Consider the following 24,035-nt stretch of genomic DNA (forward strand, 5'->3'; position numbering starts at 1 on the left):
AATCCTTTTGAGTTTCATCCAGTGGATGCTCAGGCAGTCTGGGAAGCTCGCCCAAGGTCTACGCAGCTGGCGAGAGGTATAGCAGGATCCCAACTGTGGCAGCCTGGCAGAGGCAAGGAACTGCCCTCGTCCAGGCCAGGGGCGCTCCAGCTACCCCTCCCTGGACATCCTCCAGCTCCCCCTTTGGCCCCTCCTTTGCCTCTTCTCTTGTCAGGCCTGAAGATGCTGGTCAGCTCCAGCGCAGCCAGGGGGAGGCACCATTGGCTTTAGAGCGCAGGTGCCCGGCACCCTTGGCAGGCTCTGGGTAGGTTGGTCATGGGATCTACTCACTCACGGAGACCCTCAGAATATTCAACCTATTCCCCACCCTTTGTGTTCAGCGTCAACCAAGGCCTTACTCTGAAAGTTCTAGTCTTCTTAGCCTCAGAGACTCGGCCTAGCACAGGGAGAGCATGGAGGGAGACTCCAGGTACAATGAAAGACGCAAGATGACTGGACACTGGGCTGAGGGAAAGAGTTGTCCATGTGGCTGCCGGCCCCCGGGACCTCAGGAACACACCACACAGGGCCAGAGGAGTGAGGGGTGAGAGGTTTATTCAGGAGGGGAAGCCCGTGCTGAAAGTCCCTGTCCCCAGCCCTATTTGCTGGCCCCCTGCTCAGCCCCCGCCAGCCTCACCCCACCATGCTGCCTCTGGTTGGGTCTCTCCAGGCCCAGGGTGCTGTGGTATGTGACCTGGAGGGTGGGCAGAGGGCAGAGGGCAGAGGCAGACTCCCCGCCCAGGCAGCGTGTGATACCCCCACCCCTGCCCGCTCGCTCTCCCTCATCAGCAAGAACCTAGGAAATTCTACAAGTAACTGGGGTCTCCCTCAGGACCGCCAGGCTAGTGGCCGCGAGTAAGGGTAGGTTGTTTCACACGGTGGGTTGCGGCTTACTCCTGGCAGGTGGGAGAGAGAAATCCCCGGGCTGAGATGGTCCTGCCAGACAGGAGAGCGCCCCCAAGTGGATGGGGGAGCCCAGGGCCAGGGCAGCATGGGGCCAAGTCACCGAGGGGGCTTCCATCCGGGGAGGCCCGGGGCTGCTGCTTCTGCGAGGCTGGCTGCCTCCTCCTGACAGCACCAGACTGCTAGGGAAAAGGGGGGACCCTGTAGGATTGGGGTGCTAGGAAGCTGGCCTTAGCCAGACATCTACTGACCTCTCCAGACACGGGGCACTGGCAGAGAGGCAGGCTGGGACCATGTGAGCCGGTGACCCAGCCCCCGAGGGGGAGAAGCTGCCTGCCTCTCACCCCTGCGGTAGAGGAGCCTCTGAGCACCAGAGCCGCAGTGATCACTCTAAGTCACCAAGCAGGAAAAGGCCGTGGTTGGAGCCGCTGGCGGGGCAGCAGGAAGAGTGCAGGAGGCCCTGAGAGGGCTGGCAGAGGCAGCAGGAGGGCAGGGCGGAGCTGGATGGGGTCCCTGCTCCCCATCAAGAAGACAGTAGCTTAGAAAGCAGAAGCGGCAGGGAGGGCAGGGGTGAGGAGCTGCGTCTCTCCTGCCAGTTCACGGGGCCTCGTTGGACCCGGTCCCGCTGCCCTTGTTGACGTAGAACGGCCGGTAGTGAGACTGTGGAGAAAACAGGACTGGTTAGAGAGTCAGCAAGCGGCCTGGCCAGACCCGCACTCCCGGGCTGGAAGGTTCTATCCATCCGCCCTGACAGACGTGGGGCCCTGATGCTCTCCAGTGAGGGTTCATTCCGGCCTGGGGTTCATGGCTCGAGCCTCTGCCTCCCGCCGCCGCCACCTTTCCACAGCAGTCTGCTCTCCTGACCTCTACAGCCCCGTGCCCCGTGCTGCGCACAGACAGACTCGCTTCATTTCACCACCATCCATGAAATGAGTTGCTGTTACTGTATCCTTGTTATCATCGGGCAAACTAAGGCCAGGCAACCTATCTGCTGGAGCGTCCGGCCTCCCACCTCCGTCTTGGCATCATTTTACGCATCTCAGGTGCTTCACTGCTTTGCTTCACCCAGACAGAGGGGTGCAGTGTGGCCCCCCAGGGGCCCAGGATCCCATAGCTCCTCCCACCCATTCACTCATCCTGCCCCGTGGATGGCGTTGGGACCAGCTGCCTCTCGGGACAGACCAGGGCTCCCCCCCGCCGTGCACCACACTGGGTGCTTCCAGGAGCTCAGGGGCCTCCTTTCCTCCCAGTCACCACATCTGGGCCCTGAGATGCCCCCCAAACCCTAGGATGAAATAGAAGAGCAAGGCGGGGAGGGGGGGAGACGGGAGGGCAGGGATGGGAAGGGGAAACAAAGGAGGAGGTAACAATGCTTGATAAGAAATGTACTCATTGCCTTGCTCATGTAACTGTAACCCCTCTGTACAGTGTCTTCACAATAAAAAAAACGTATTAAAAAACAAATAGAAGAGCCAAACAAAACTGCTACTTGGCCCCTACAAACACCATCGGCCCCAAGAGGGTCCTAGCCGGCGGCCCCGTTGGTGATCTGAGTGGGAGACTGAGCCCCAGAAGCCCTGATCCCCAAGGAGGAGATGCCATGTCCCCCTCACACACATCCCAGAGTGGTCAGAGCCCTGCCCAGCCCTGCCTGCCCACCGTTCGTATCGCCTGGGCAGCCACGTGCCCATAGCTGCTTCTCCGCAGGACTCCTGCCTGTGACCTGCTCAGCCTAGACCTGGGCTAAACCGGTTAATGAAGGAAGAAGTGGAGACCCTGGCAGAGAGAGACACCAAGGTCCCCAACCCTCAAACCCAAGAGCGGAGCTGGAAGAGGCCCGAGCCTTTCTGTCAGGAGGGCGGGATGGACAGGGAGGAGGGAGCGCTGTCTTGGGACAGGCCTGGAATGGTGGGCGAGAGAGGTCACAGGGCAGCGGCCTCCAGGCGGCCTGTCCATCACCCTCCTGTCCTCTCAGGCTCAAGGTCAAAAGTCATAAAGGAGCCAGGTGTCAGAGGCTCACACTCAGAATCCTAGCTACTCAGGAGGCTGAGATCTGGAGAATCTCCTTCAAAAACAGCCAGGCTGCATCTCAGAAATAACCAACAAGCCGGCGCCAGTGGCTCACGCCTGTCATCCTAGCTACTCAGGAGGCTGAGATCTGAGGATCGCGGTTCAAAGCCAGCCCAGGCAGGAAAGTCTGTGAGACTCTTATCTCCAATGAACCACAAGAAACCAGAAGTGGCGCTGTGGTTCAAGTGGTAGAGCGCTCGCCTTGAGCTGAAGAGCTGAGGGACAGCGCCCAGGCCCAGAGTTCAAGCCCCATGACCGACAGAAAAAGAAAAGAAAAGAAAAAAAGCCCGGCCGGAGGTATGCCTGAAGAGGCCTGAGTTGCAACCTTAGTACCTCAAAACAAAGTTCTAAGGGCCCTGCAATCATCTAAGCCGTCCGATTCATTTTACAGGTGGGCAAACTAAAGCAGAGGTCAAATACACGGCACCTGCGTCTGCCCTGCCAGGGTCTGGGGCGGGGGGGGGGGAGCCTGCTCTGTCGGTCCCAGGTCTAGGGGGGAGGGACACATGGCAGGGATGAGAAGGGCTGAGTCCTCAGCAGAAACCCCCATTTCCCTCCCATAGCTGCCTCCTGCAGACCTGCTGATACAATACCCCTGGGCCAGGCTCCAAATTACACACGGTTAGTTAGCTCTGCTTGCCCTCAGATTAAAGATTGTTTCCAATTAAGCCAGCCCCGGCCTCTTTGTGGTCCGGAGCCAATGACCTCATACTCTGACCTCCAAATGCAGACTGTGGGAGGCAAGGGCTCAGGCCTCTGCTACACTTGGCAGGGTCCCGGCTGTGGCCTAGACCTCCAGAGAGAAGCATTGCGGGCATTGGAGACACTGCAGGTGACGGTCCTGGTCACTGCGGTCCTGGGCAGAGGTTGGACACATCAGATCTAAAGGATCATGGGGATCACTTTGTCTAAGCACTCATATTTTTTTTTGGTGGTAGAGGGATTTGAACTCAAGGCCTTGCACTTACTCAGCTGGTGCTCTACCACTTGAGCCACATCTCCAGCCTAGCTTTTTGTTGGTTATTTTGGAGTCTAGTGAACTTTTCTGCCCAGACTGGCCTCAAACTGAGATCCTCTAGATCTCAGCATCCTGAGTGGCTAGGAATATAGACATGAGCCACCCACACCTGGCTCAATACCACATCATGAAAAATGAAGACGCAGAGTCCCAAAGAGGGTCTGTGGCTCATTCAGTGTGCCACAGCCAGCAGGTGGCCTGGGCCTCGTGGTACTTCATTTGATACGGATTTCTAATGCTCCGGATTTCTAATGCTCCGGCCTCCCTGCCCCCATCCTGTTGCCTAAAATGTCTTTGCTCCCAGAACCAGAAAGCTACTCCTGGAGGAGGGGTTGGGGGTGGGGGAGTCCATCTCCAGGACGCCCATCTCCTGGACTGAGAAGTTCATAATCCCAGAGGAGTTCAGGACCAAGCACCACCAGCCACAGGCGCTCGATAGCCTCTTGCACAGGGCTTACCCAGTGCTTACTCAGGTTAGAACACTGAGGCCCAGTGTGTACCGACCCCGGTTCCCCGCCTTCGCTGCATGCAGACATTCCAGCCGCCGCTCATCCCTTCCCTCCCCACCACGTGGCCCAAAGGAGTCAGATTCTTCCCACCGGCGCGAGGGAAGCGGGGTGCTCTGGCCTCTGGGGACCCTGTCCCCGCAGCCCTACTCACCAGCAGGGTCTGCTTGCCAGGTTTCCAAGTCTGGGGCTGGGCCTTGGGGACCTGGCTCCGCATGAGAGAGGGGTAGCCTGGAGAGACAAAGGCTGGTCAGAAGGAGCCAGGGGCTGGTGGTCAGGGACCCCCTGGGGGGCTCCCAGCACAGCTGCCTACCCCATAGACACCCCCAAGCGTCATCTAGCCCAGTACCGAGTGCAGCCAGCTGAAGAGGCATGCAAGCAGCCGGGCCGCAACTGGCGACTGGAAACCAAAGGGAGGGAGCAGCGAGGCAGACAGGAGGAGGGACCGGCCAGAGGGACCGGCCAGATCAGCACTGGACAGCTGGGATGCAGGGACAGCCACACACTCACCCTGTGGGTCCCCTGTGGGCTCCCCTCTTTCCCAGAGCCCCAAAGAGTGACTTCTAAGCATTTCCTGACAGGATCCCTCCCCAGCAGGAGGTGCTCCTGACTCTGCTTCTCATTTCTTTCTCTTTTTTTTTTTCCTTTTTGTCAGTCCTGGGGCTTGAACTCTGGGCCTGGGCACTGGCCCTGAGCTTTTTCACTCTTCCACTTGAGCCATAACTCCACTTCTGGCCTTTTCTGTGTATGTGGTACTGAGGAATGGAACCCAGAGCTTCATGCATGCTAGGCAAGCACTCTACCACTGAGCCCCCTTCCCAGCCCTCTGTTTCTCCTTTCTGAGCCCAGCTTTGTACCAAGCACCATGCCAGGGCCTAGCCGTGCCCTGCCTCTCTTGAGCTCAGCAGTCCGCCTCAGCTGCACAGCTGGTAGGTGGCTAGCAGAATCTGAAGCCAGGCTTCATCAGACTCCAAAACTCATACTCTTGCCAGGCACCACGGGCTCACGCCTGTCATCCCCTAGGAAGCTAAGATCTGAGGATCACGGTTCAAAACCCAGCCAGGCAGCAAAATCCATGAAGCTCTTATCTCAGATTAATCACTAAAAAGCCAGAAATGGAGGTGTGACTCGAGTGGTCGAGTGCCAGCCTTGAGAGACAAAGCTAAGGGACAGTGCCCTGACCCTGAGTTCAAGCCCCTGTACCAGCACATGCACACACATGCACACACACACACTCACACACACACACACTTACATTCACGTGCCCCCCCCCACGTGTTCCTCTGCTTGTCTCCCCCGTCTCATTAGAGAAATGGGGGTGGAGAGGAACAGTGATTTGCCAGTGTGGCTGCTGCCCAGGGTTGAGATGGCCAGGCCGGAGCCCAGAGCCCCGAGCCCTGAACAGGAAGCACACTCTGGGCTTGGGACACACCACGGCCCCAGGCCTCCCTCAGTACACAAGGATCTGTCCACAGAGCCGCAAAAACCACACCGCGCAAGCCATCTACCCTCAGGCACAGACTGGGAAACGATCAGCCGTGACCTAGAGGCTGAGAAGCCTGAGAACTTGCCAGGGCCCGTCCTTGGCTGGTTCCCTGACCAGCAAGGCTGTGGCCTATCTGAGACACTCTGCCCTTCCCTGCTCTACGCAAGGCTGCTGTGGGCGCAGGCCAGTGCAGCACCCGGCCAGGCGGCGGTGGGAAGACAGAGCCGGGACCCCAGGGCTCTCCCCTGCACCCGAGGGTGCAGGGCAGCCTGGGAGGAGGTTCCTCCAGCCCTGGCTTGAGATGGAGAGTCCTTGCCTCTGCTTTCCCAGAAAGAAAATCCCATGCCAGCCATGACAGGTGAAGATGGGGATGGAATGGTCGAGAAGACCGGCCTTGGGCAGCAGGCGGAAGTCCAGACAGAGTGAGCTGGGGTGGCGGCGGAGGGGGGGGATGGCTCTGGGGAGGAGGGACCAGGACACCCTAGAAGTGGCAGAGAGGCCCCCACGGGATGTCTGCCCTGCTGTGGGAGAGGAGCGGGGAGGAGCGGGAAACGGGAGGTACCAGGATTATTTTTAAACAGCCCACTGCGGTCCAGTGGCTTGGAAAACTCAGCAGTGGCCTGTCCCAAGGTGGTGAACTGATAGGGGGTTTGCCCAGTGCCTGCTGGGAGAGAGAGAGGCATTAGCCACATGCACCATCCAGGAGGCTGAGGCCTGCACACCTGGGGGGGGGGGACTGTGCCCTGGCTTCCATGCTCTGAGCCCTGCTCAGCCTCCGGAGCTGTCTGGGAAGTCCCAGCATGCTCTCCACCTATAGCACCACCGGAGGGGTGCAGGTGGGCTCGGGGGTCCTCCCTGCACACAGGACGGTTGCGGCCAAAGCCATCTGCAGCTCCAGCATTCAGGGCACTTCCTTAAGCACAGTGTTTGAGCAGAGCCCCAAGGCCATGGACCAACTGGTCTAGGCAGGCCACTAAGGAGTTGCCTAGGGGCCAGGGGAGGAAGCTTCCAGAAGCCAGATAGGCCAAGACATGCCCTGGAGCTTCCCACTCTTGACTTGGGGGCAAAGCTTTCCCCAGTGTTCTGCAGACCCAAACCCCCTACTTCTAGTCCCTTCTCCTTCCCTGGCCAGCCATGCAGGAGTCCCATGCCCAGTAGAGGGGCAGGATGACCCAGAAAGGCCAGTGCTGGAGTCCATCTGCCCCCCCACATCCCCTCCCCTCCTCCTCCTCCTCCTCCTCCTCCTCCTCCTCCTCTTCCTCCTCCTCCTCCCTAGGCACCCAGCATCCCACCTCTCCTTTCAGACCAGATATTTTGAGACCAGGGGAGACAGGGTCCCGCTACCCCAGTTCACCCAAGCTGAATCTATGGGGAGAGATGTGAGGGCCAGAGTGACCTCAACCCCGGGGGGACAGCAGGCACTGACCACTTGGCCTTGTTCCAAGAGTTCTGGGCACCCCCGCAGGTCAGGAGGGGGCCAGGCGTGGGAAAAGGAGGCTGAGACTTGTGAGGCCTTCCAGGTTGCCTGAGTTCAAGCCCAAAGCGGCTTCCACAATGAGGCTCTGAGAGGTGCTAGTGGCCTGCGCTCCAGTCCACCAGTGCAGGAAGATGCCAGGAGGGCAAAGTTAAATCCAGCAGAAGATGTAAAAGGCTGGGCCTGCGGTGGCTGGGGCTTGGGGAGGGGGGTACCCTGTCCTGCTTCTGAGCCCTGTTTGCAGAGCACACTGAAGGGACCCGTAGGTGGTCCCAGGGGCCCTGAGAAAGGCCAGGGCCCAGCCCCCACCCCTGCCCTAGGCCAGCCCGGGCTCTCATCTCCTGGAAGGACAGCACAGAGACCAAAGCAGGGCGGCAGGGGGAGAGCTCACCTTTCAGGGAGAAGGAGGAGCTGCCTTGGACAGTGGGGTGGTCATCGGAGGTCTGGATGCTGGATGAGTACTCCCAGACTCGGGAGGTGTAGTTACCTGGCAGGGCAAAAGAAAAGGAGGGGGGAGGCATCAGGACCCCCAGGGAGAGCTGGAAGAGGAGAGGCCAGGCAGGCCTGCAGGACCCACATGGGGCCCATCCTGGAGCTCTCTCCGTCCTGCTACCTCTCTAGCCAAGAACCTTGCTCCTCCTTCGTCTTTGCTGCTATCTGTGAAATGTAAGCCGGGAGCTCTCGCCTGTCCTCATCGATGCAGGAGGCTGAGATCCAGAGGATCACAACGTGAAGCCAGTCCGGGCAGAAAAGTCCCTAAGACTCCATCTCCAAAATAACCAGCAAAAAAGCCAGGCGGGAGGTATGTGACTCAAATGAGAAGACACAAGCCAGGCCAACACACAGCCCTGGATGAGTTAAAACCCCAGTACTGACCAAACCAACCAAACAAGGTTACAAAGCGCAGCCCTGCCCCTGTACCACTCACAGCTCACCGGCCTCGGAACAGAAAGCCAAATCGTTATCATGGCACACAGTCTCATGGGAGCGGCCCCCACCCACCCACTGCCCTGCTTCCCTCCAGCCCCTCAGCATTCCACCTCCCTTCTCTCTCCCGGGCTTTGGACCCAGAATCACCTGGGACACCCCCTGCTCCCCCATTCAGCAATCATGGGGTGAGTCACCTTCCACAGCCCCTCCCCTAGGCAGTGTGAGCCACACACACCCTCCCCCTTCCCCCCACCCCGTGCAGGGTGGCCCTGTGGTCTGGAGGTGCTGGTGGAGGGGTGACGGTGGGAGGGACGCAGGACATCAGGAGGATGTTGAAGCCAGAGTCTCAGAGCCGCCCCCCGGGAAGTGAGACACCTTTCTCCAGCCCCAGCAGCCTGGAGCCCTGGGTAGCTCCTGACTCAAGATCTGCCCAGGAAGCCAGAGGTCCCCAAGAAGATGGAGGTCAGTGGCTAGGAAGGGCTGGGGTTGGCCATGAGCCCCCAGAACATGCTCCATCCCAGAGGACCCCGAGGAGGATCTCAGTGAGCCCCGAGACAGGAGAGGCCAGAGGCCTGGCCCTTCCGTCCCTCCCTCCCCTGCCATAGACTCCTTCCGCTGCTGTGTCCCGGGCGGGACAAACCTGCCCCTGCCTGCCTTTCCTTTCATAGCTAAGCTATGGCACGAGGAAGCGCCGTATAACTTCCCAACAGAGAGGCACACGAACCAGCGGAGTCTTCGGTGCGTCCTTAATCCAGTAGTTGCTGGGAAGGATCCCCGGAACTAACCCCAGAGTAGCCATTCCCCTTACTTTCCCAGACCCACCTTCAGAGACAGTTAGCCTGCTGGACACGGGGATTCCCCATGAAGCTGAGTAAAGACATCACGCACGCGGCCCGGCCCTCTGCACACACGCCAACACCATGAGCTCAAAGGCATCCCCCCTGCCCAGCTCCTCACCCAGGTCTCCTCCTGGGGCGTCTGGTGCCCCCTCAAGCCATGGCCCAGCCCCGCCTCCCCCACCACTCCTCCTCCTGCTCCCCACCTGAGGCCCTTCTACCTTTGGTGCCGTACAGGTTGTTGAAATTCTTCTGGTTGGTCTCCTTGGAGAGGCGGCCGGGAGAAGATGGCTGGTAGGATGACCGGGCCCCACCTATGGGGCAGAGCAAGATTGCCCATCATTGTACAAAGGTGGGCGCGCCCCGGGGACCCATGGCCTCTGGCTTGGAGGAGCTTCGCACTCAAGTACCCACAAGAGGACTGTACTGTAGTACTGGTGTAGTAGAAGGTGCTCTTGCAACTTATAGCCAAATGGGGAAGGGTTTTTTTTTGGGGGGGAAGTACTCCATCAATCATTGCTCCCAGACCACCTCACCTGGACAGTCCTGGATAATGAAGATGTACAATTGTTCTATGTAGGACATTTTGGGGGTCCCCAGAAGGCTGACAAGCCAACAATTTCCTCCTGAGCCAACCCCCATGTGAATGAGACTTGGGACTAGAAAAGGGATACTTAGGAAGAAGTGACCGTGGCGATGGTGGGGACCGAGGCATTGGGCCCTGGGCCCAGTGAGGGCTGAGTCATCTGCAGGTGGCCAATGGGTCAGCCAGGGACACGTCCCCGCTGCCAAGGTGGACTGGGAAACATGGCTGCCGTCGGAGCCTCCTGCCCTCCCCCACTGGGCTCCACACGGCCCGTGAAGAAGGGGGTGAAGTGGACACCCACCTCATGGGTGTGCAAGGCAAAGCGCCCGTGGGTCAGGACGCTCCACCAGCTCTTCCCCACTCACCCAAACTTCCCACATCCCATCCCCAAATGGGACCCAGCACCCACAGGTCCTCCCTGTAAACCCCGAGTCTGCAGCTCCTCCATTTGCCACACTGCCCTCCACCTCCTCACCCTCTGCCCTCTCCCAAGGTGGGGACACAGCCATCACCCCATCCCAAGGACCCCAAGCTCCTGGGCTCAGCACCTGGTGGCCTCCAATGGCCCAGTCTCCAAGCTCTGGACACTTCTCCCCAGCCCCTCCCTGCCCCTTCTCTCCCCGACTCTGGGAGGGAAGAGGAGTGGGTGGCCAGGCAGGGAGAAACCAGTTTCTTCCACCTACAAATGTCATTGGAAGCTGTGGCCACGGAGGCCCTCCGCCTCTTCTGGGGGAGGGGCACTAGAGCTAAAGGGGGCAAGGACCACCCCAGGCCACCCAGGCCCTCGGACTCCCGGCAGCCCGCCGTGGGGCCACACTGGCTCCCCATCTCCCCTACGGGAGCCACCTGTAACTGCCAGCCTCTTGGGGGTTAAGGGGGACGAAGGGGCCAGCTGGGGTTCCGTGACTAGAGTACTGGTGTGCTGATGAGTATAGTTCACCCTCTCACTCATCCAAAGGGACAACGCCCAGGGCAAGATGCCACCAAGGAGCAGCTGGCTGATGAGGGGACCGGCCCACACCAGGAATGTCAGAGAAGGGGGCTGGCACCCCCGCCTCAGGCCACCTGGGAGGCACAGGTGTTGTGTTCAAAGGTGGGGTGCAGGGGTTTCCTCCCCAGGAAGCTCACCCTCCAGATTCCCAGGCCTTCCCCCTGTGGGTGCATCCTGCCCCATGGGTGACAGCTGAGGGCCTCTGCCCCTGTCCCTAGCCCTGAGCCTTCCCAGGTCTCCTCCCTTCCCTTCCCTTCGCTTCCCTTCCCCCCTGCCCCTCTCTCCACGCTCCCCCCATCTCTGGCCCCTGGCTCCCCCTTACACTTGTGGTTTGTTGCTGGCACCCAAGAATTTACGGTAGCAGAGCAAGGGCAGGGAGGCCCCGGCCTGGACCCCAGCTATGGTGACAAAGCCCTCCCCAGAGGCACCGGTGACATTCTCGGTCACTGCCCCTGGAGACTGCAGAGCCGGCAGCGTGGAGACTGGGCCGTATAGGCAGGAGCAGCACACAGCGGTTGAACAGTTCCGACAGGGCCACAATCCCCAAATCCGAGTCCAGGCACCCTCAAGTAGAGGATTGTGGGAGCAGCGATGGGCTGTGCCAGCCTGTCCTGGGTAGCAGGACTTGGCTTAGCAGAGGACTGGGGGCATGGCTCAAGGGGCAGAGCACTTTCCAGGAGGCATGAGGCCCCAGTAGGCTGGGACTCGGAAGGGGGACTGGGGAGCTGGGGAGCAGGTCAAAAACCCAGAGGAGGAGTAGAGGTTCCTGGAGGTGGTGGCCCAGAGATCAGGATTCTTCAGGACCTAAGCTAATGCTCTACACAGCCCAGCACTGGCAGAGGGGAGGCCCAGAGACCTCCTGAAGGATAGAGGGCTAGAGGAGGGCAGGCAGGGCTCCTAAGCCTGAGAAGAGAGGTCCTAGAGGGGCAGAGGAATGCTGGATTGTTCACATCTAAACCAGGACACCTGTCACCCTGACAGTGAAAGGAGACACCGTTGGTCACCTTGCACATGCCCAGACTCTCCCAGGATGGTAGAGGTGAGCCAGCTGCCCCACCCGGGAGGAAGGACCCAGCTGAGTCAGCGCGTGGGCCTGGGGCTCACCCTTACCCTTGGGCGAGAGGTACATGGAGTATCTCTTCATGGTGTCTGGAGCACTCCACTCATTCCCGTAGCTGGTGTAGTTGTTCATGTAGCGATGGTCACCACCTGGGAAGTTCAGAGGCCAGGTCAGCAGGGGTTGCGGGGGGGGGGGAGAGACAAGCTGACCCACTGCGACCTCACCCTCAGCCCCACCTAGGGAGAGCCAAGGATCCCCCAATGCAGAAAACCAGGCCGTCAGCGAACAGCACAAGGTCACTCCAAGGTCTGATTGATGGGCCACCCCTGCCCACCATCTGCCACCACTGCTAGCCACCAGGCAGCAAGGACAGACAGGACGTTGCATTAGCAAAAGAGGCTTTCCTAGCGTCCCTGACACAGGTCAGGGCAGTGCCCAGCCCTGCACACACCCTGCACCTGATGCAGGGCCACAGCTGGATGGAGGCTGTGACCTAGAAACGGCGCTGTGACCAGCCCAGAGACTGGATGGCTCCTAAAAGGCTCCCACTCCCAGTTAGCGCCATCGTCCCAGGTCTGGCTAGGCCTCAGGGGGGACTCTCTGAGGATGACTAGCAGCCCTTCCCTCCCCCTGCTATGCACCCAGCATGGCAGCATCCTCTGCAAAGATGCCTCTCTCCCTGAGCCTCAGCCTTCTCTTCTGTAAGATGCTCCCTGCCTCCCTCAGAGAAAAACAAGGTAAGCCAAGAGCTCAGCACAATGCCCGGCGTCCAGGGAGCACCCGGTCTCCGCAGCTTGCCATCCTCATAAGAATCATTACGCTGTCCTTAGGAAGAGGTTGCCAGGGTCTGAGTGCCACTGAAAGCCAAATGATTGTCTTGCTGAAGTGGCTTATCTGTCCTTCGGGGTGATTGAATGTCCCCCATATTTCCTGAGGACTCTGATTTCACAGAGCTGGCCCTGACTGGTCATTCTCTACACCCCCAGACCCCTCGAGAGTCACGTGCTCCACCCGGAGACCAGAGAGGGACATCGCCTTGGGGCGTTGGTGGCCAATAGACTTTAATCAGGCCGTGTTCTAAAGACGTTTCGCTGAGCCCGGGCCACGGGTGGAGCTTTGGGGAAAGTGCTCGGGCTTCAGGCCCTAGAGAGACTTGAGGGGCAAGGACTTAACGGGGCAGTTTCTCAGGTTCCAGGGCTTTCTGGAAGATGACTCAGTTGACCTCTGCAGGGACAGCCTGGCTCAGAGGAGGGGCTGGTTTCAGCAGAGCTGGTGAGTCAGAGACACACTCTATCCCATCATCCCCAGCCCAGCCCAACTTCTGGGCTCAACACCACCCGTCACAGCTAGGGTGACACACAAGCCGTCCCTCGGGCCACAGGTGGCATTCTAGGTCATTTCTCCTGGAGACTGCAGAGCCGCCCGCTTGGAGACTGGCCTGTACAGGCAGGACCGGCACTCAGCTGTTGAACTTCAAGTCCAATGGGGCTGCAACCCCCAAATCCCAGTCCATGGTACACTCAAGTAGAGGATTGTGGGAACGGCAACGGGCCATGCCAGCTACACATGCCAGCCTGTCCCAGGCATGAGGAGTTGACTTAGGAGAGGACTGGGATCAATCCCCAGAACCACTGAGAAGGGGGAGAGGGGGAGGCAGAGAGAGGGAGGGAATCAGAGGGCCCCTACCGTTCTCCATGTGGTTCCTCTCGATGAAGTTCCGGCTCAAGTCTGCCTTGCACATCTTCTCCACGTGGCGCATGCACACATTGAGCAGGTCATCCTTGAAGTTGCCAAGGGACTGCCCCAGGCCCTCCCCCTCCAGCAGAACGTGGTAGGTGGGCAGGGATGGGGGAAGGGAGTAATTGCTCATCAGTGTACCAAACTCCTATCAAGGGAGAAAAGAAGCCGTTCACTTCCTGAGTCTCTTCCAGCTGTTTGTCTACAAGGGGGCGCTCACAGCTCATCTGGAAGACGGGGCTGTGAGCCAAGGGAACTGGGTTCTAGACCTGCTTTTCCTTCCTGGGTAAAAGGTCCAACTAAAAGCCAGTGGATGCTTAATATCTGATCTATGACTCCATGACTCCCAATCTCTGAAGTGGGGGCGGGGGGGTATGCAAATGACACAGGCTAGGAAGAATCTGGGGTGAAACTATAAAGAGATATAGGACTTTCTAGAGCATTCTAGGTATTTCCACCTTTCCACATCTCTCTCAATCCTGTCTACACTTCTGTGCCCTTCAACTCCCTTCCATCCCTCTTTCTCCTCCTCCCTCCAAGTGGCCTGGAAGAGCCCACAGAAACTCCATCTCCACAAAGCTGCCCTTCGCTTTTCCTGCCCGCTCGCCCTTCTCCGCATTTCCACAGGCATTTATCTCCTGAGCCACATGCTTTATCATTTAATTACACACTTTCCTGTATTGTTCTTTAATTGTACATGCCTTATCTTCCCAGCTGGATTGCAGCTGCTTGGGGGCAGACTATGTCTCAGACTACTCTATTTACCACAGCACCTAATAGAGTACGGGGCACCCAGGAGGACCCAAAATATTCTCTTGGACAGAAAGATGGATAGGTGAATAGACAAATGGACTAGATCAAAGATAATAAATAGGCGGAACTCAGGCATCACCCCAGAGCAGACAATACTAATCAATCACAGAGCTCCCTCTGATTTGAGCCTGGGGCCCTACTGGGCCCTATGGAAGTTAGTACAAGGTGGTATTCGTGTTCCTCCATCTTTAGGAGGGGAGTAGAGTGGGTGGAAAATTAAATGATAGGATGGATGGATGCACGCATGCATGGATGGACGCATGGACAGACAGATGGATGCACGCATGCATGGATAGACGCATGGATGGACGCATGGACAGACAGATGGATGCATGCATGCATGGATGGACGAATGGACAGACAGATGGATGCACGCATGCATGGATGGACGAATGGACAGACAGATGGATGCACGCATGCATGGATAGATGGATGCATGCATGCATGGATAGATGCATGGATGGACGAATGGACAGACAGATGGATGCACGCATGCATGGATGGACGAATGGACAGACAGATGGATGCACGCATGCATGGATAGATGCATGGATGGACGAATGGACAGACAGATGGATGCACGCATGCATGCATGGATGGGGGTCTGGGAAAGTGGATGGGAAGGAAGGATGGAGGTTGAATGGTGGTATGCCATTACCTGCAGAAAGAGCACAGAGTCGCTGATGCTGTGCAGCTGCTCTCGGGTCTGTTTGTCTTCGTGCAGCACCTTGGCCCTCTCGTCCAGAGCGTCCACGATCACCTTCACCTGGTCCATGGCATCCTGTTCCCGCTGCTCCAGGGCAGCTCTCACTTCCTCCTTTTGCTTCTCTAAGTCTCGCACCAAGTCTCGGAAGTTCTGCTCCAAGATGGCCTTCTCATTGGTGGTGAAGCTCTAGGATCAGAAGCAGGGCAGGGACAAAGAAGGGTTTCAGTAAGGAGTGGACGGAGCTCTCCCTAGTGAAGCTCATCTCTGGGTTCCGAACACAGAATGAGGGCATCTCCGGTGCCCTGGCCTGGCCAGGCATCTCTTTAGCTGTGATGGAATCAAGTGAGCTGTAGGTGACAGGAAAGCGCTCACCAGGATGCCTGGTGAGGATGGAGAAGGGGAGAAGGTAGGAACCCCAAAGGGGGTGGGAGAATCCACAGAGTGTGGTCAGCAGGAGCCCCGGCCTGCCTCCTGCCAGGAGCCACAGGAGGGCGCAGCAGGAGCCCAGGGCTCACCTTGATGCGGTCCTTCTCCTTCTGCCACTTCTCCGCTTCATCCTCCACCTCGATGATCTTGAGCTGCAGCTGTTCCTTCTGCAGCGACAGCTCCGTCTGCAGGAGGGGGAGAGGAAGAAGTCAAGCGGGGAAGACAGGGACCAGCACCAGACCCCCAGGCCCCAGGCTGTGGGCCCACTGGAGAAGCAAACTGTTGGTAGGCTCAGCACCTCTCCATTCTGACAACAGTTAGATAGATCTCCAAGCTCCTGACAACATCTTCATAGGCACTAGACCTCCCTCCTGAGCAAGCGGGAGGCTGGTTGGTGGGATTCTTGCTTTTTTTGATGGGGGGAGAGGGCAGACCTCAGCCCAGCCCAGCCCAGCCCAGCCCAGGGAGTGTCCATAGCAGCCACAGCATGCAGCGTTACTGTGGAATGACGTGGGGCTTGTGTTGAAAGCAGAGGCCAGGATTGCCGCTGGCATGGGCTCCGTCCGGGCAGGCTCCGCTATAAACCTGTTTATGGGAAAGGAGACTGCACCCGCAGATTCAGCAAGATGAGGGCTCTCGCCCAGGGTGTCTGGGGAGGAAGACTAGAGGGTAAGGGCCTAACACTCCGGCTCAGGGGCCACGCACACTGCAGGGGTCTGGGGTGGGCCATTTCCAGATTACACTGGAAGATTGGGTGACAGACACTGTGCATTCTGTGAGGGGCGAGGCCCTTCTCTGAAAAGCTGCTGTCACTGAAGCAAAGGGAGAGGAATTGCATATTTCTCTCACAGGGAGAAGCCAGATCTAAAACATACATGGATGTAATAAAATATACAGGTCTCTAGACGTTCACACACAGTGAGAGACCACAGGGGTGCTCTTAGGAGAGGAACAGAAAGGCAGAAGGCCTCTGTACCTCCGATCACACAAAATAATGTTCACCAAAATGAACTCCAGGGAATGAAAACAAAGGAGATTTTTTCCCTTTTTTGCTGTTTTTGTTTTCTTTGCTTGTTGTTAAATGCAGCAGTGAACACTGCATTGGAAATGAACTATACAACTTGTGGATGGGCAATGGAAGGGAAAATCTAGGAGAGAGCGAGGGAAGAGATGTACTCTTTACCTGACGTAGGTAACTGGAACCCCTCCGTATAGCACCTTTATAATAACAATAATCTTTTAAAAAAAGAATGAGAGACATAAAGCTAAAGTCAACTGCATTCAGTCAAGTCAAAGACACAGCTTCAGTGTCACTGGGCTCCTCTCTGAAACTTCCGCCGCCCTTCCAGCTTAGAAGGAGGCAAGCGCCCATCTTCACCCAACAGGCAGCAATGGCAATGCAGCCGAGAAAGTCTTGGTTTGCTCAGAGACCCCCGTCCTGCCCCATGGCTGGGTTGTGAATGCAGAATCCCACCCCTTCCTCTAGCTGTCTCCTTGAGGCATCCACAAGAAGCGGGCGGAGGTGAAGGATGCACAGACCTCCAGAACCATGGGCTCCATCGCCCAGGAGTCCTGAGCAGCCGGGCCTATCACCACTCCACACACCTCTAGGCACCCCACCGAAGTGCAGAGGGGTGGCTGGGCTCCCCAGGGCCATGGAGCCGACCGTCACTAGAGTAACCTGATGGCTTTGGGGAAGGAAGCCCTGCTCTCCCTCACCCCTCTCCTGGGCCATCTAGGCAAGGCAGGCAGGGGGCTGCGGGTGGGCTTAAACCCCTAACAGTGGGGAAGGTTTTGACTAGAGAAGGAGAAGGCCAAAGCATGAAGGGCTAGGAATGGCTGCATTATCCAAAGGGACACCTGTCGGGAGGTGTGTGGTCAGCCGCAGGTAAGAGAAGGCCGCGCCTGGGCAACACAGATTCACTGGGTCAAGAGGGAAAGGGAAGGTACTGAGTATATGGGACCAAATCCAGGGGTGCTTAGACCATGAAGCATCTAGGCTCACGAGAGAGTCAGGCCTGTGTATGAGAGTGAAGGAAGGGAGCAGCTGGCCAGCTTGGGTCTGGAGCGATCTCAGTCAGCAGCCTGGGAGGAGTGGAGGAGAGGCGGCCGGTTTGGACACGCGCAAGGGCAAACGTGGAGTCAGGCTGTCTGCGGCAGTGGGTGGAAGAGTGGGTCCAGGAGGCCGAGAGCTGGCCCTCCTTTTCTCTGGGGCACAAAAGAAGTTGGACCTGGTCTGGGAGGGGCCTGCTACCCACAGCTGGCAGGATCAGACTTGCAGAACACCTGGGCTCTGTGCTACAGCCCCTCGTCCCCAAGATGAGTCCTGGGTGTGGAGGGGGGCTGGGGCTCAGGCCTTTAGGGAGGAGCCTTGAACCCACTTAGTTCTGGTTAGATTTTCTGGTGCAGAAAATCGTAGAACCTGGGAAGATTCTAAAGGAGGAAGGAAGTCACAGAGTGTCTACCAGCAAATGCTTCAAGCAGTAAACACACCTGGGAAGGCCAGGAGTGTTAGCCCGCTTTCCAGCTTCAAAGACCCAGGTCTAGAAAGATCCTGAGACCTCATGAAGAGAAAGAAAGCAGCAAGGCCCGTTGCAACCACAAGACTCTCTCCGCTGGAGCGAGCTAGAGCCAGCTGGGGGGCAATGGCTCCAGGTTCTCCTGTAGCACATTGACTTTCCCCTTCACCCCTGCAAATCTAAGCCCACCTAGGCTCAGAGGTACAATCCGGAGATTCTCTCTCTTCTATTGCTCCCCTAGGCCCCACCTTGCTCTCTCTCCTCCCACGGAGTGTGATTGGAGCCCCTGGTGTCTGACAGGCCTCAGCTTCCACCACCCCACCCCTCTCCACCCCTCCTTCCTGATTGCCTTTGCCCTGCCCAGGCCTGCCCCTAAATGCTCCCTTTGTTCCTTCTCCCACACTGTCTGGTGTGTGCGTCTCCTCTCTGTCAGCCCTCCGTGGGCCACACAGCCGTGAAAACCGTCCTGCAGTCAGTGAACACAGGTCCCTCAGAGCCGAGGGATGGCACAGCTCTGTCAGCTCAGTCTCGACTGGGCATCCAGTGTAGACCTGCCTGAGGACTCACCCGGACACATGGACACGTGGACACATGGACATGGTGGTCCCCCAGGGAAAGGGGGGTCGGCTGGCCGGCATCATCCCCTGGCCTGGATTAATTACATGGGCCTTGGGCTGTGACATTTGCCAAATGAGCCAGTTAATTGCCAAATTTGTACTCCTAGTCACATGGTAATTATCTGGATAAGAATCTGAAATGCTGGATAGATTTCCCTGTTTCCACTCAGACGTCAAGCAGCCCAGCATCAGTGCGTCTACTTGATTAGAGTCTCTGCTCCCTCCCAGCCTTGAGGTGAGGGAGGGGCCCGCTGGGACCTGTCAGATACCAGCCTGGCACCGAGGGGGAAGCCATTCTTCCTCTCTAGGCATCGGTTTCCTTGTGAAAAATGGGGCTAGATCTCTAATTCCCACCCTGGCACACATTAGAACCCCTGAGGGAGACTTAAAAATATAGACCGCAAGCTCGGACCCCTTGAGCCAGAATCTTCCCTAGGAAAGGCCTTGAAATCTGTATTTCAACAAAATCATCTAGTGACTCCATCCTAAGGCCCGCCATTTGGGAACCCTGGACTCAAGGCGCACAGGAAGACCCGTCTGGTCCTCCAGGAAAGCGCCGGATCGTGTATAAGTCTCCTGGTATCGGTGAACCTGTCTCTATGCACTAATCAAGTGCAATACCCTCCCCCACAGGACAGCTTCATTTGTGGCCGTGCAGATGCCAAGCCCACAGACATGCTCCAGAGAGATCCTGCCACCACCCGCCCGCCTACCAGTCACTCTCCTAGTCCTGCTTCCGATCTGTAAACCTCTCTTATTTGGCTATTTCCAGAATAGCAGGTCATCTATGCCAGTCTCACACCCTGTCCCAGAGGAAATGGGAATTCTCCCTGTATTCCCTGTAGAACCTAAGGGGGGGAAGGAGTTGTTCCTGGGCACCCCAGCCCTTCCTTTGCCTCCTCTTCCCAAATCTCAGCCCCCCCACTGTCTACCTAAAGAGCCAGAAAACTCAAGGACCAATGGCTTCTCATGCCCAGCAGCCTTCCTGGAAATCAGATGACAGTCAAAGCCACGGGTTGTGGTGGGAGAGGTGATCTGCGGCAGATGATAGCGCTGATAGGCACCAAGGCTGAGCCTTTCTAGTGAGCATCAGGAAGGAGGACAATCAGGCTGTCCCCCCCCCCCCCCGTGTCCCCATAGACCCCCCACCCCCCCCCCCGCGGCCAGGCTGGAGCCAACCTAGGACAGCGCTGCCCAGAGCAGTTAGTGGCCCACCTGAGTAAGGTCCTGAGGGCCTTCAGACACAGGTCCTTTCTGACTCGGCACCCTAACCTAGCTCAGGAAATACACAGAGGCAGAGGGGGACCAGTGTGCACCTCTGACATTTTGGAGGAGGGGAAGCATGGCGACCTGGAGTCTTACCAGAGGAGAGGACACTGTCATGCCGCCAAGCCAAGTTACCTTTCTCCTAGCATAGCCTCTACTCACAGTCTACTCAGAGTCTGTAGGAAGAGCACAGGCCCGGGGAAATCAACACCCACAGCATTCTGTCATCATCAGCTTTGTGCAACTAACCCAGACAGGGCTGGGCTTCCACCCTCCAGCCCTCCCCGTGGGCCGGCAGAGCAGGTTCTGCCTGGGCTCCTGGACAAAGCTGTGTGGGGGCCGATGTTTGGGTCTGCAGAGGATGCCTCCACAAGATGCCAGCGTTGACACAATCGCTCTTCGTCCCACTATCCTGGCTGGGCCCCAGTGTCCCCGCGCCTGGCATGCGAGCAGAGCTGGGCCTTCACAGACTGCTTTCAGCTCATCTCCTGGCTTCTCAGCCCCCTCCTCCCTGCCTCTCCTCACAGTGCACACGCGCGTGCATGCACACACACACACACACACACAGGCTGCCCCAAGTTCCCTCGAATGCAATCACTCTAGTGGATCTAGCATTTTCTCCTAAAGCTCACATCTCGGGAGGAAGTAGGAGCCCCTTCTCCTAACAAACATCTTGGCCGAGTCCCTTCCTTCCTCCGGGCCAGTGTTCTGCTCTATGGGGAGCAGAAGGAGGCCTCGTGGCTAATGCTCCACCAGGCCTGGTATTGTCCTCTCCACGCTGACTCACAGAGCTTCTGCATCCCTGGGAGGGCGCTCCAGTCTTGTCTGTGTCTGAGCTCTGTGTGTCTGCCTCCTGTCCTACATTTCAAATCCTCAAATCCAAGCCTTACCTGAGCCCCACAGAAACTCTCAAACCAGAACGTGAACCTAAGAGTTCTTGGTGCCTTCCTATGGGGCTGCCCACCAAAACTGCCTCTTCCCTGGGTACTCAGAACTTTCCATGGTTAGCACCCTAGATTCTGATGGTATTTGGGACCAAAGTAGATCAGTATGTGTGCCTGGCTTATAAGAGAGGTGGAACCTGGAGTCTCTGTCCTCTAGGCCCCTCTTTGCCAGCCCTCCTTACCTCGAGGACTCCAAGGCCTTCCCAAGAATCCTAGAATTCCATGGGGGTAACTCGAAAACCAACCACAGCCCAACCCCTCCAGCTCACATAGAGGGAAAGTGTGACTAAGGGAATGAAAGGCACTCATCCGCTGTCTAGCAGCTCGTTGGAGGCAAAACCAGGACTGGAGTACAGTCCTGTGTAAGTGAGGCCCACTCAGCCTCCTCATCGTGGCCGATGAAGCCTGCCCGCTGTTCCGTTCTGACTCCCAGCTAAGGTCCTTACAAGTGAGCCTGTGTTCCTGCTCCAGCCATGTCCCCCACCATGAAACTTGAAGATGGGGGCGGTCAAGGGTGAACATGAAACTTCTGGAAAGCATCTTTGTCTGTTGTCATCTTTAACTCATCCCTCCTTACCCAAGGGTGGAGGTGAGGTACAAACAGAAAGAGACAGAGAGAGAGGGAGAGATTGGCTAGGCCAAGAGGGACCCAATGCCAGCCTGCTCTGGGGTTGCAAAACCTGTGGAAAGTGGAGTCCCCTGCATTGACCAACAGGAAGGTTTGTCCCAGGAAGGTGTGGAAGAGTGGGCTCGGCCTGTGTGGGGGGAGGGACACAGCCTCCGCGGCCCCTCCCTGCGGGACCTTCCCCGGGCACGTCCTGCCCACAGGCCCCTACTTGCCTCCACGCCTCCCCTCCACCGCGCATACACCAGATTCACACAAACACCTTACGTACCTCCTATGCCAACACCCACATTCACAGACACCCACATGCGTACAAAACACACATCAGTGTGCACCCCTCCCCAGCAGCGTCCACCTGCAGCCACACACACCCCGGGGCCCTTCCTGAAGGGGGGGTGCAGGAGGCTGGGGGAGAAATGGAGCAGCCCGGGGTCAGGTGAAACCCGCAGTCACTGTACTGCAAACGCAAGCCACCGGGGACATGTCACCGGCCCCAAACTCCCCCCATCTAGCATCTTCCCTTATCTCCAGCCCATTCCCAGGGCCAGTCCTGCTCAGTTAGGAGAAATGCTCTCTCCCTTAAAACAACCAAGAGCAGACACCCCAGCCGGGGGCCACGCCCAAGAGTGTGGGTGAATAGTTGGGTCTCGGCCGAGTCAAGCTCCCCCAGCCTTTTCTAGGCCCTTAGTTGATTATCTGTGAATCAGATCTGAGACGATTGGGCCTTGAACCCCTCATCCTGGGTGCAGAAAAAGAAAAAAATAATAATAAGCCAGTCATGCTGGTGATGCATGCCTGTCTTCCTAACTATTCAAGAGGCTAGGATCTGAGGATGTAGGTTCAAAGCCATCCAGTGTAAGAAAGTCCATGAGACTCTTATCTCCCATTAACCATTCCCCCCCGCCCCACTCAAAAGAAAGAAAAGCCAGAAGTAGAGCTGTGGCGCCAACTAGCCTTGAGAGGGGGGAAAAAAGTAACAAAGCAAAACAAAGTAACAGTGCCCAAGCCTTGAGTTCAAGCAAAACAAAAATAAAATAACAGAATCGAATAAGAGCCAAGCGCAGCACAGGGAAGGTAGGGAGCTAGGGAGACCGAGGCTAGGGTGCCCCAGGTGCAGGTGGTGGTCAGGGGGGAGCCCGGGGAAAAGGGAAGGAGAGGAGGGTCCCCCCCTCCCAGGCCAGTCACCTCCTTCTCAGCCTTGGCCTCCTCCACCGTGACGGTGCTGTGGTTCTTGTGCTCCTGGAACATGCACAGGTAGCAGATGCAGGTCTGGTCGGTCTGGCAGAAGAGCTCCATGGTCTTGCCGTGGAAGGGGCACCTGCGGGCCTGGAAGTCGCGGATGGGCTCAAGCAGCGGGTGGTCTCGGAAGGCGGCGCCCTCCAGGTGCGGCTTGAGGTGCAGCTCGCAGAAGGAGGCCTGGCACACCAGGCACGACTTGACGGCGCGCTGCTTGTGGCCGATGCACGAGTCGCAGGGTACCTCCTGGGCGCCGGGGCCCCCCAGCTCGGCCCGCGGCGGGGTGCCCAGCTCGGCTCGCTGGCCGCTGCCCCTCCGGGCCTCCCCGGGCTCAGCCAGAGGCCCCGACAGCCTGCGGGGCTCCGAGAAGATGGACTTGCGCAGCTCGGCCTTGTCAGCGAAGGTGACCACGGGCTTCCTGGCCGCGCCCAGCTGCAGCCCGGCGTACGGGGACCTCCTGCCCTCCGCGGAGTCCATGCTGAAGTAGTTGGGGCCCTTGTCTTCCCCGGACTCCACGAACTGGACGATGGGCCTGCGCCACTCGGGGCCCGAGGACAGCGCGCCCTGGCTCTCGGCCGCCCTCGGGGAGCTGCCCGCGCCGCGGCCCGGGGCCGCCTCCCCGCCCTGCCCGCTGCTGCCCGGCTTGGCCTCCGGGCCCTCGGCTCTGCCGCCGCCGTTCTCCACCACCGTGCCGTTGGGGCCCGGGGGGCTGCGGGCGTCCCTGCTGTCAGGGCTCGAGCTGTTGCTTCTGGATGCGTCCGTACCTTCCATGTCGAAGTGGCTGGGGGTGGCTGCTGGTGGAGCCGGCTGGGGCTGCAGGCCGGTGCCGCGGTGGGTGTCCGGGCAGGGAGTGAGGCAGGCGGCCACAGGTTCCCCAGAGACACACCTGGGACACACCTGCGAGGAGGAGGAGCCACGGCCGGGCCCTGGGAGAGGCCTGCCGCCTGCAGAGCAGCCAGTGAGACCCCGCCCCGCCTGGTGGTTTAGAAGTGATCCCCCCCACCCCCTCCTTCAGTGTAATCATTTTCCACCACGCCACAACCAGCCAGGCTGCTTGCCTCCGACTGACGCATCCGTTCCCTTCTCCCCCAGGAAGCAGGTCCTCTGTCCTCACAGACCAGCAGCCCTTGCTGAGCCCCAAGGCCCTGGGGCAGAAAATGAGGTGTCTGAAGAGAGGCCCAGAGGACAGACGGCCCCAAATTGGGTCACACAAGCCAAATAGCCTTGTAATTAGCCGGTCTGATTTC

The 24,035-nt window shown here is 58.3% G+C and overlaps 1 protein-coding gene across 1 annotated transcript; it reads right to left on the bottom strand.

The window, feature by feature from the left end:
• Positions 1–1,539: 1,539 nt before the first annotated feature.
• Trim29 (tripartite motif containing 29) lies at positions 1,540–23,559 on the bottom strand. Its single transcript, XM_013009624.1, has 9 exons — positions 22,738–23,559; positions 15,671–15,766; positions 15,108–15,341; positions 13,586–13,784; positions 11,950–12,048; positions 9,484–9,576; positions 7,888–7,983; positions 4,691–4,767; positions 1,540–1,602 (listed from the first exon to the last, which is right to left on the bottom strand). Exons 1-9 carry the CDS (start codon positions 23,557–23,559, stop codon positions 1,540–1,542), a joined length of 1,779 nt encoding a protein of 592 aa, XP_012865078.1.
• Between the last annotated feature and the right edge of the window lie 476 nt (positions 23,560–24,035).

Source organism: Dipodomys ordii, unplaced genomic scaffold, assembly GCF_000151885.1.
Source record: "Dipodomys ordii isolate 6190 unplaced genomic scaffold, Dord_2.0 Scaffold10, whole genome shotgun sequence".
Classification (NCBI taxonomy): domain Eukaryota; kingdom Metazoa; phylum Chordata; class Mammalia; order Rodentia; family Heteromyidae; genus Dipodomys; species Dipodomys ordii.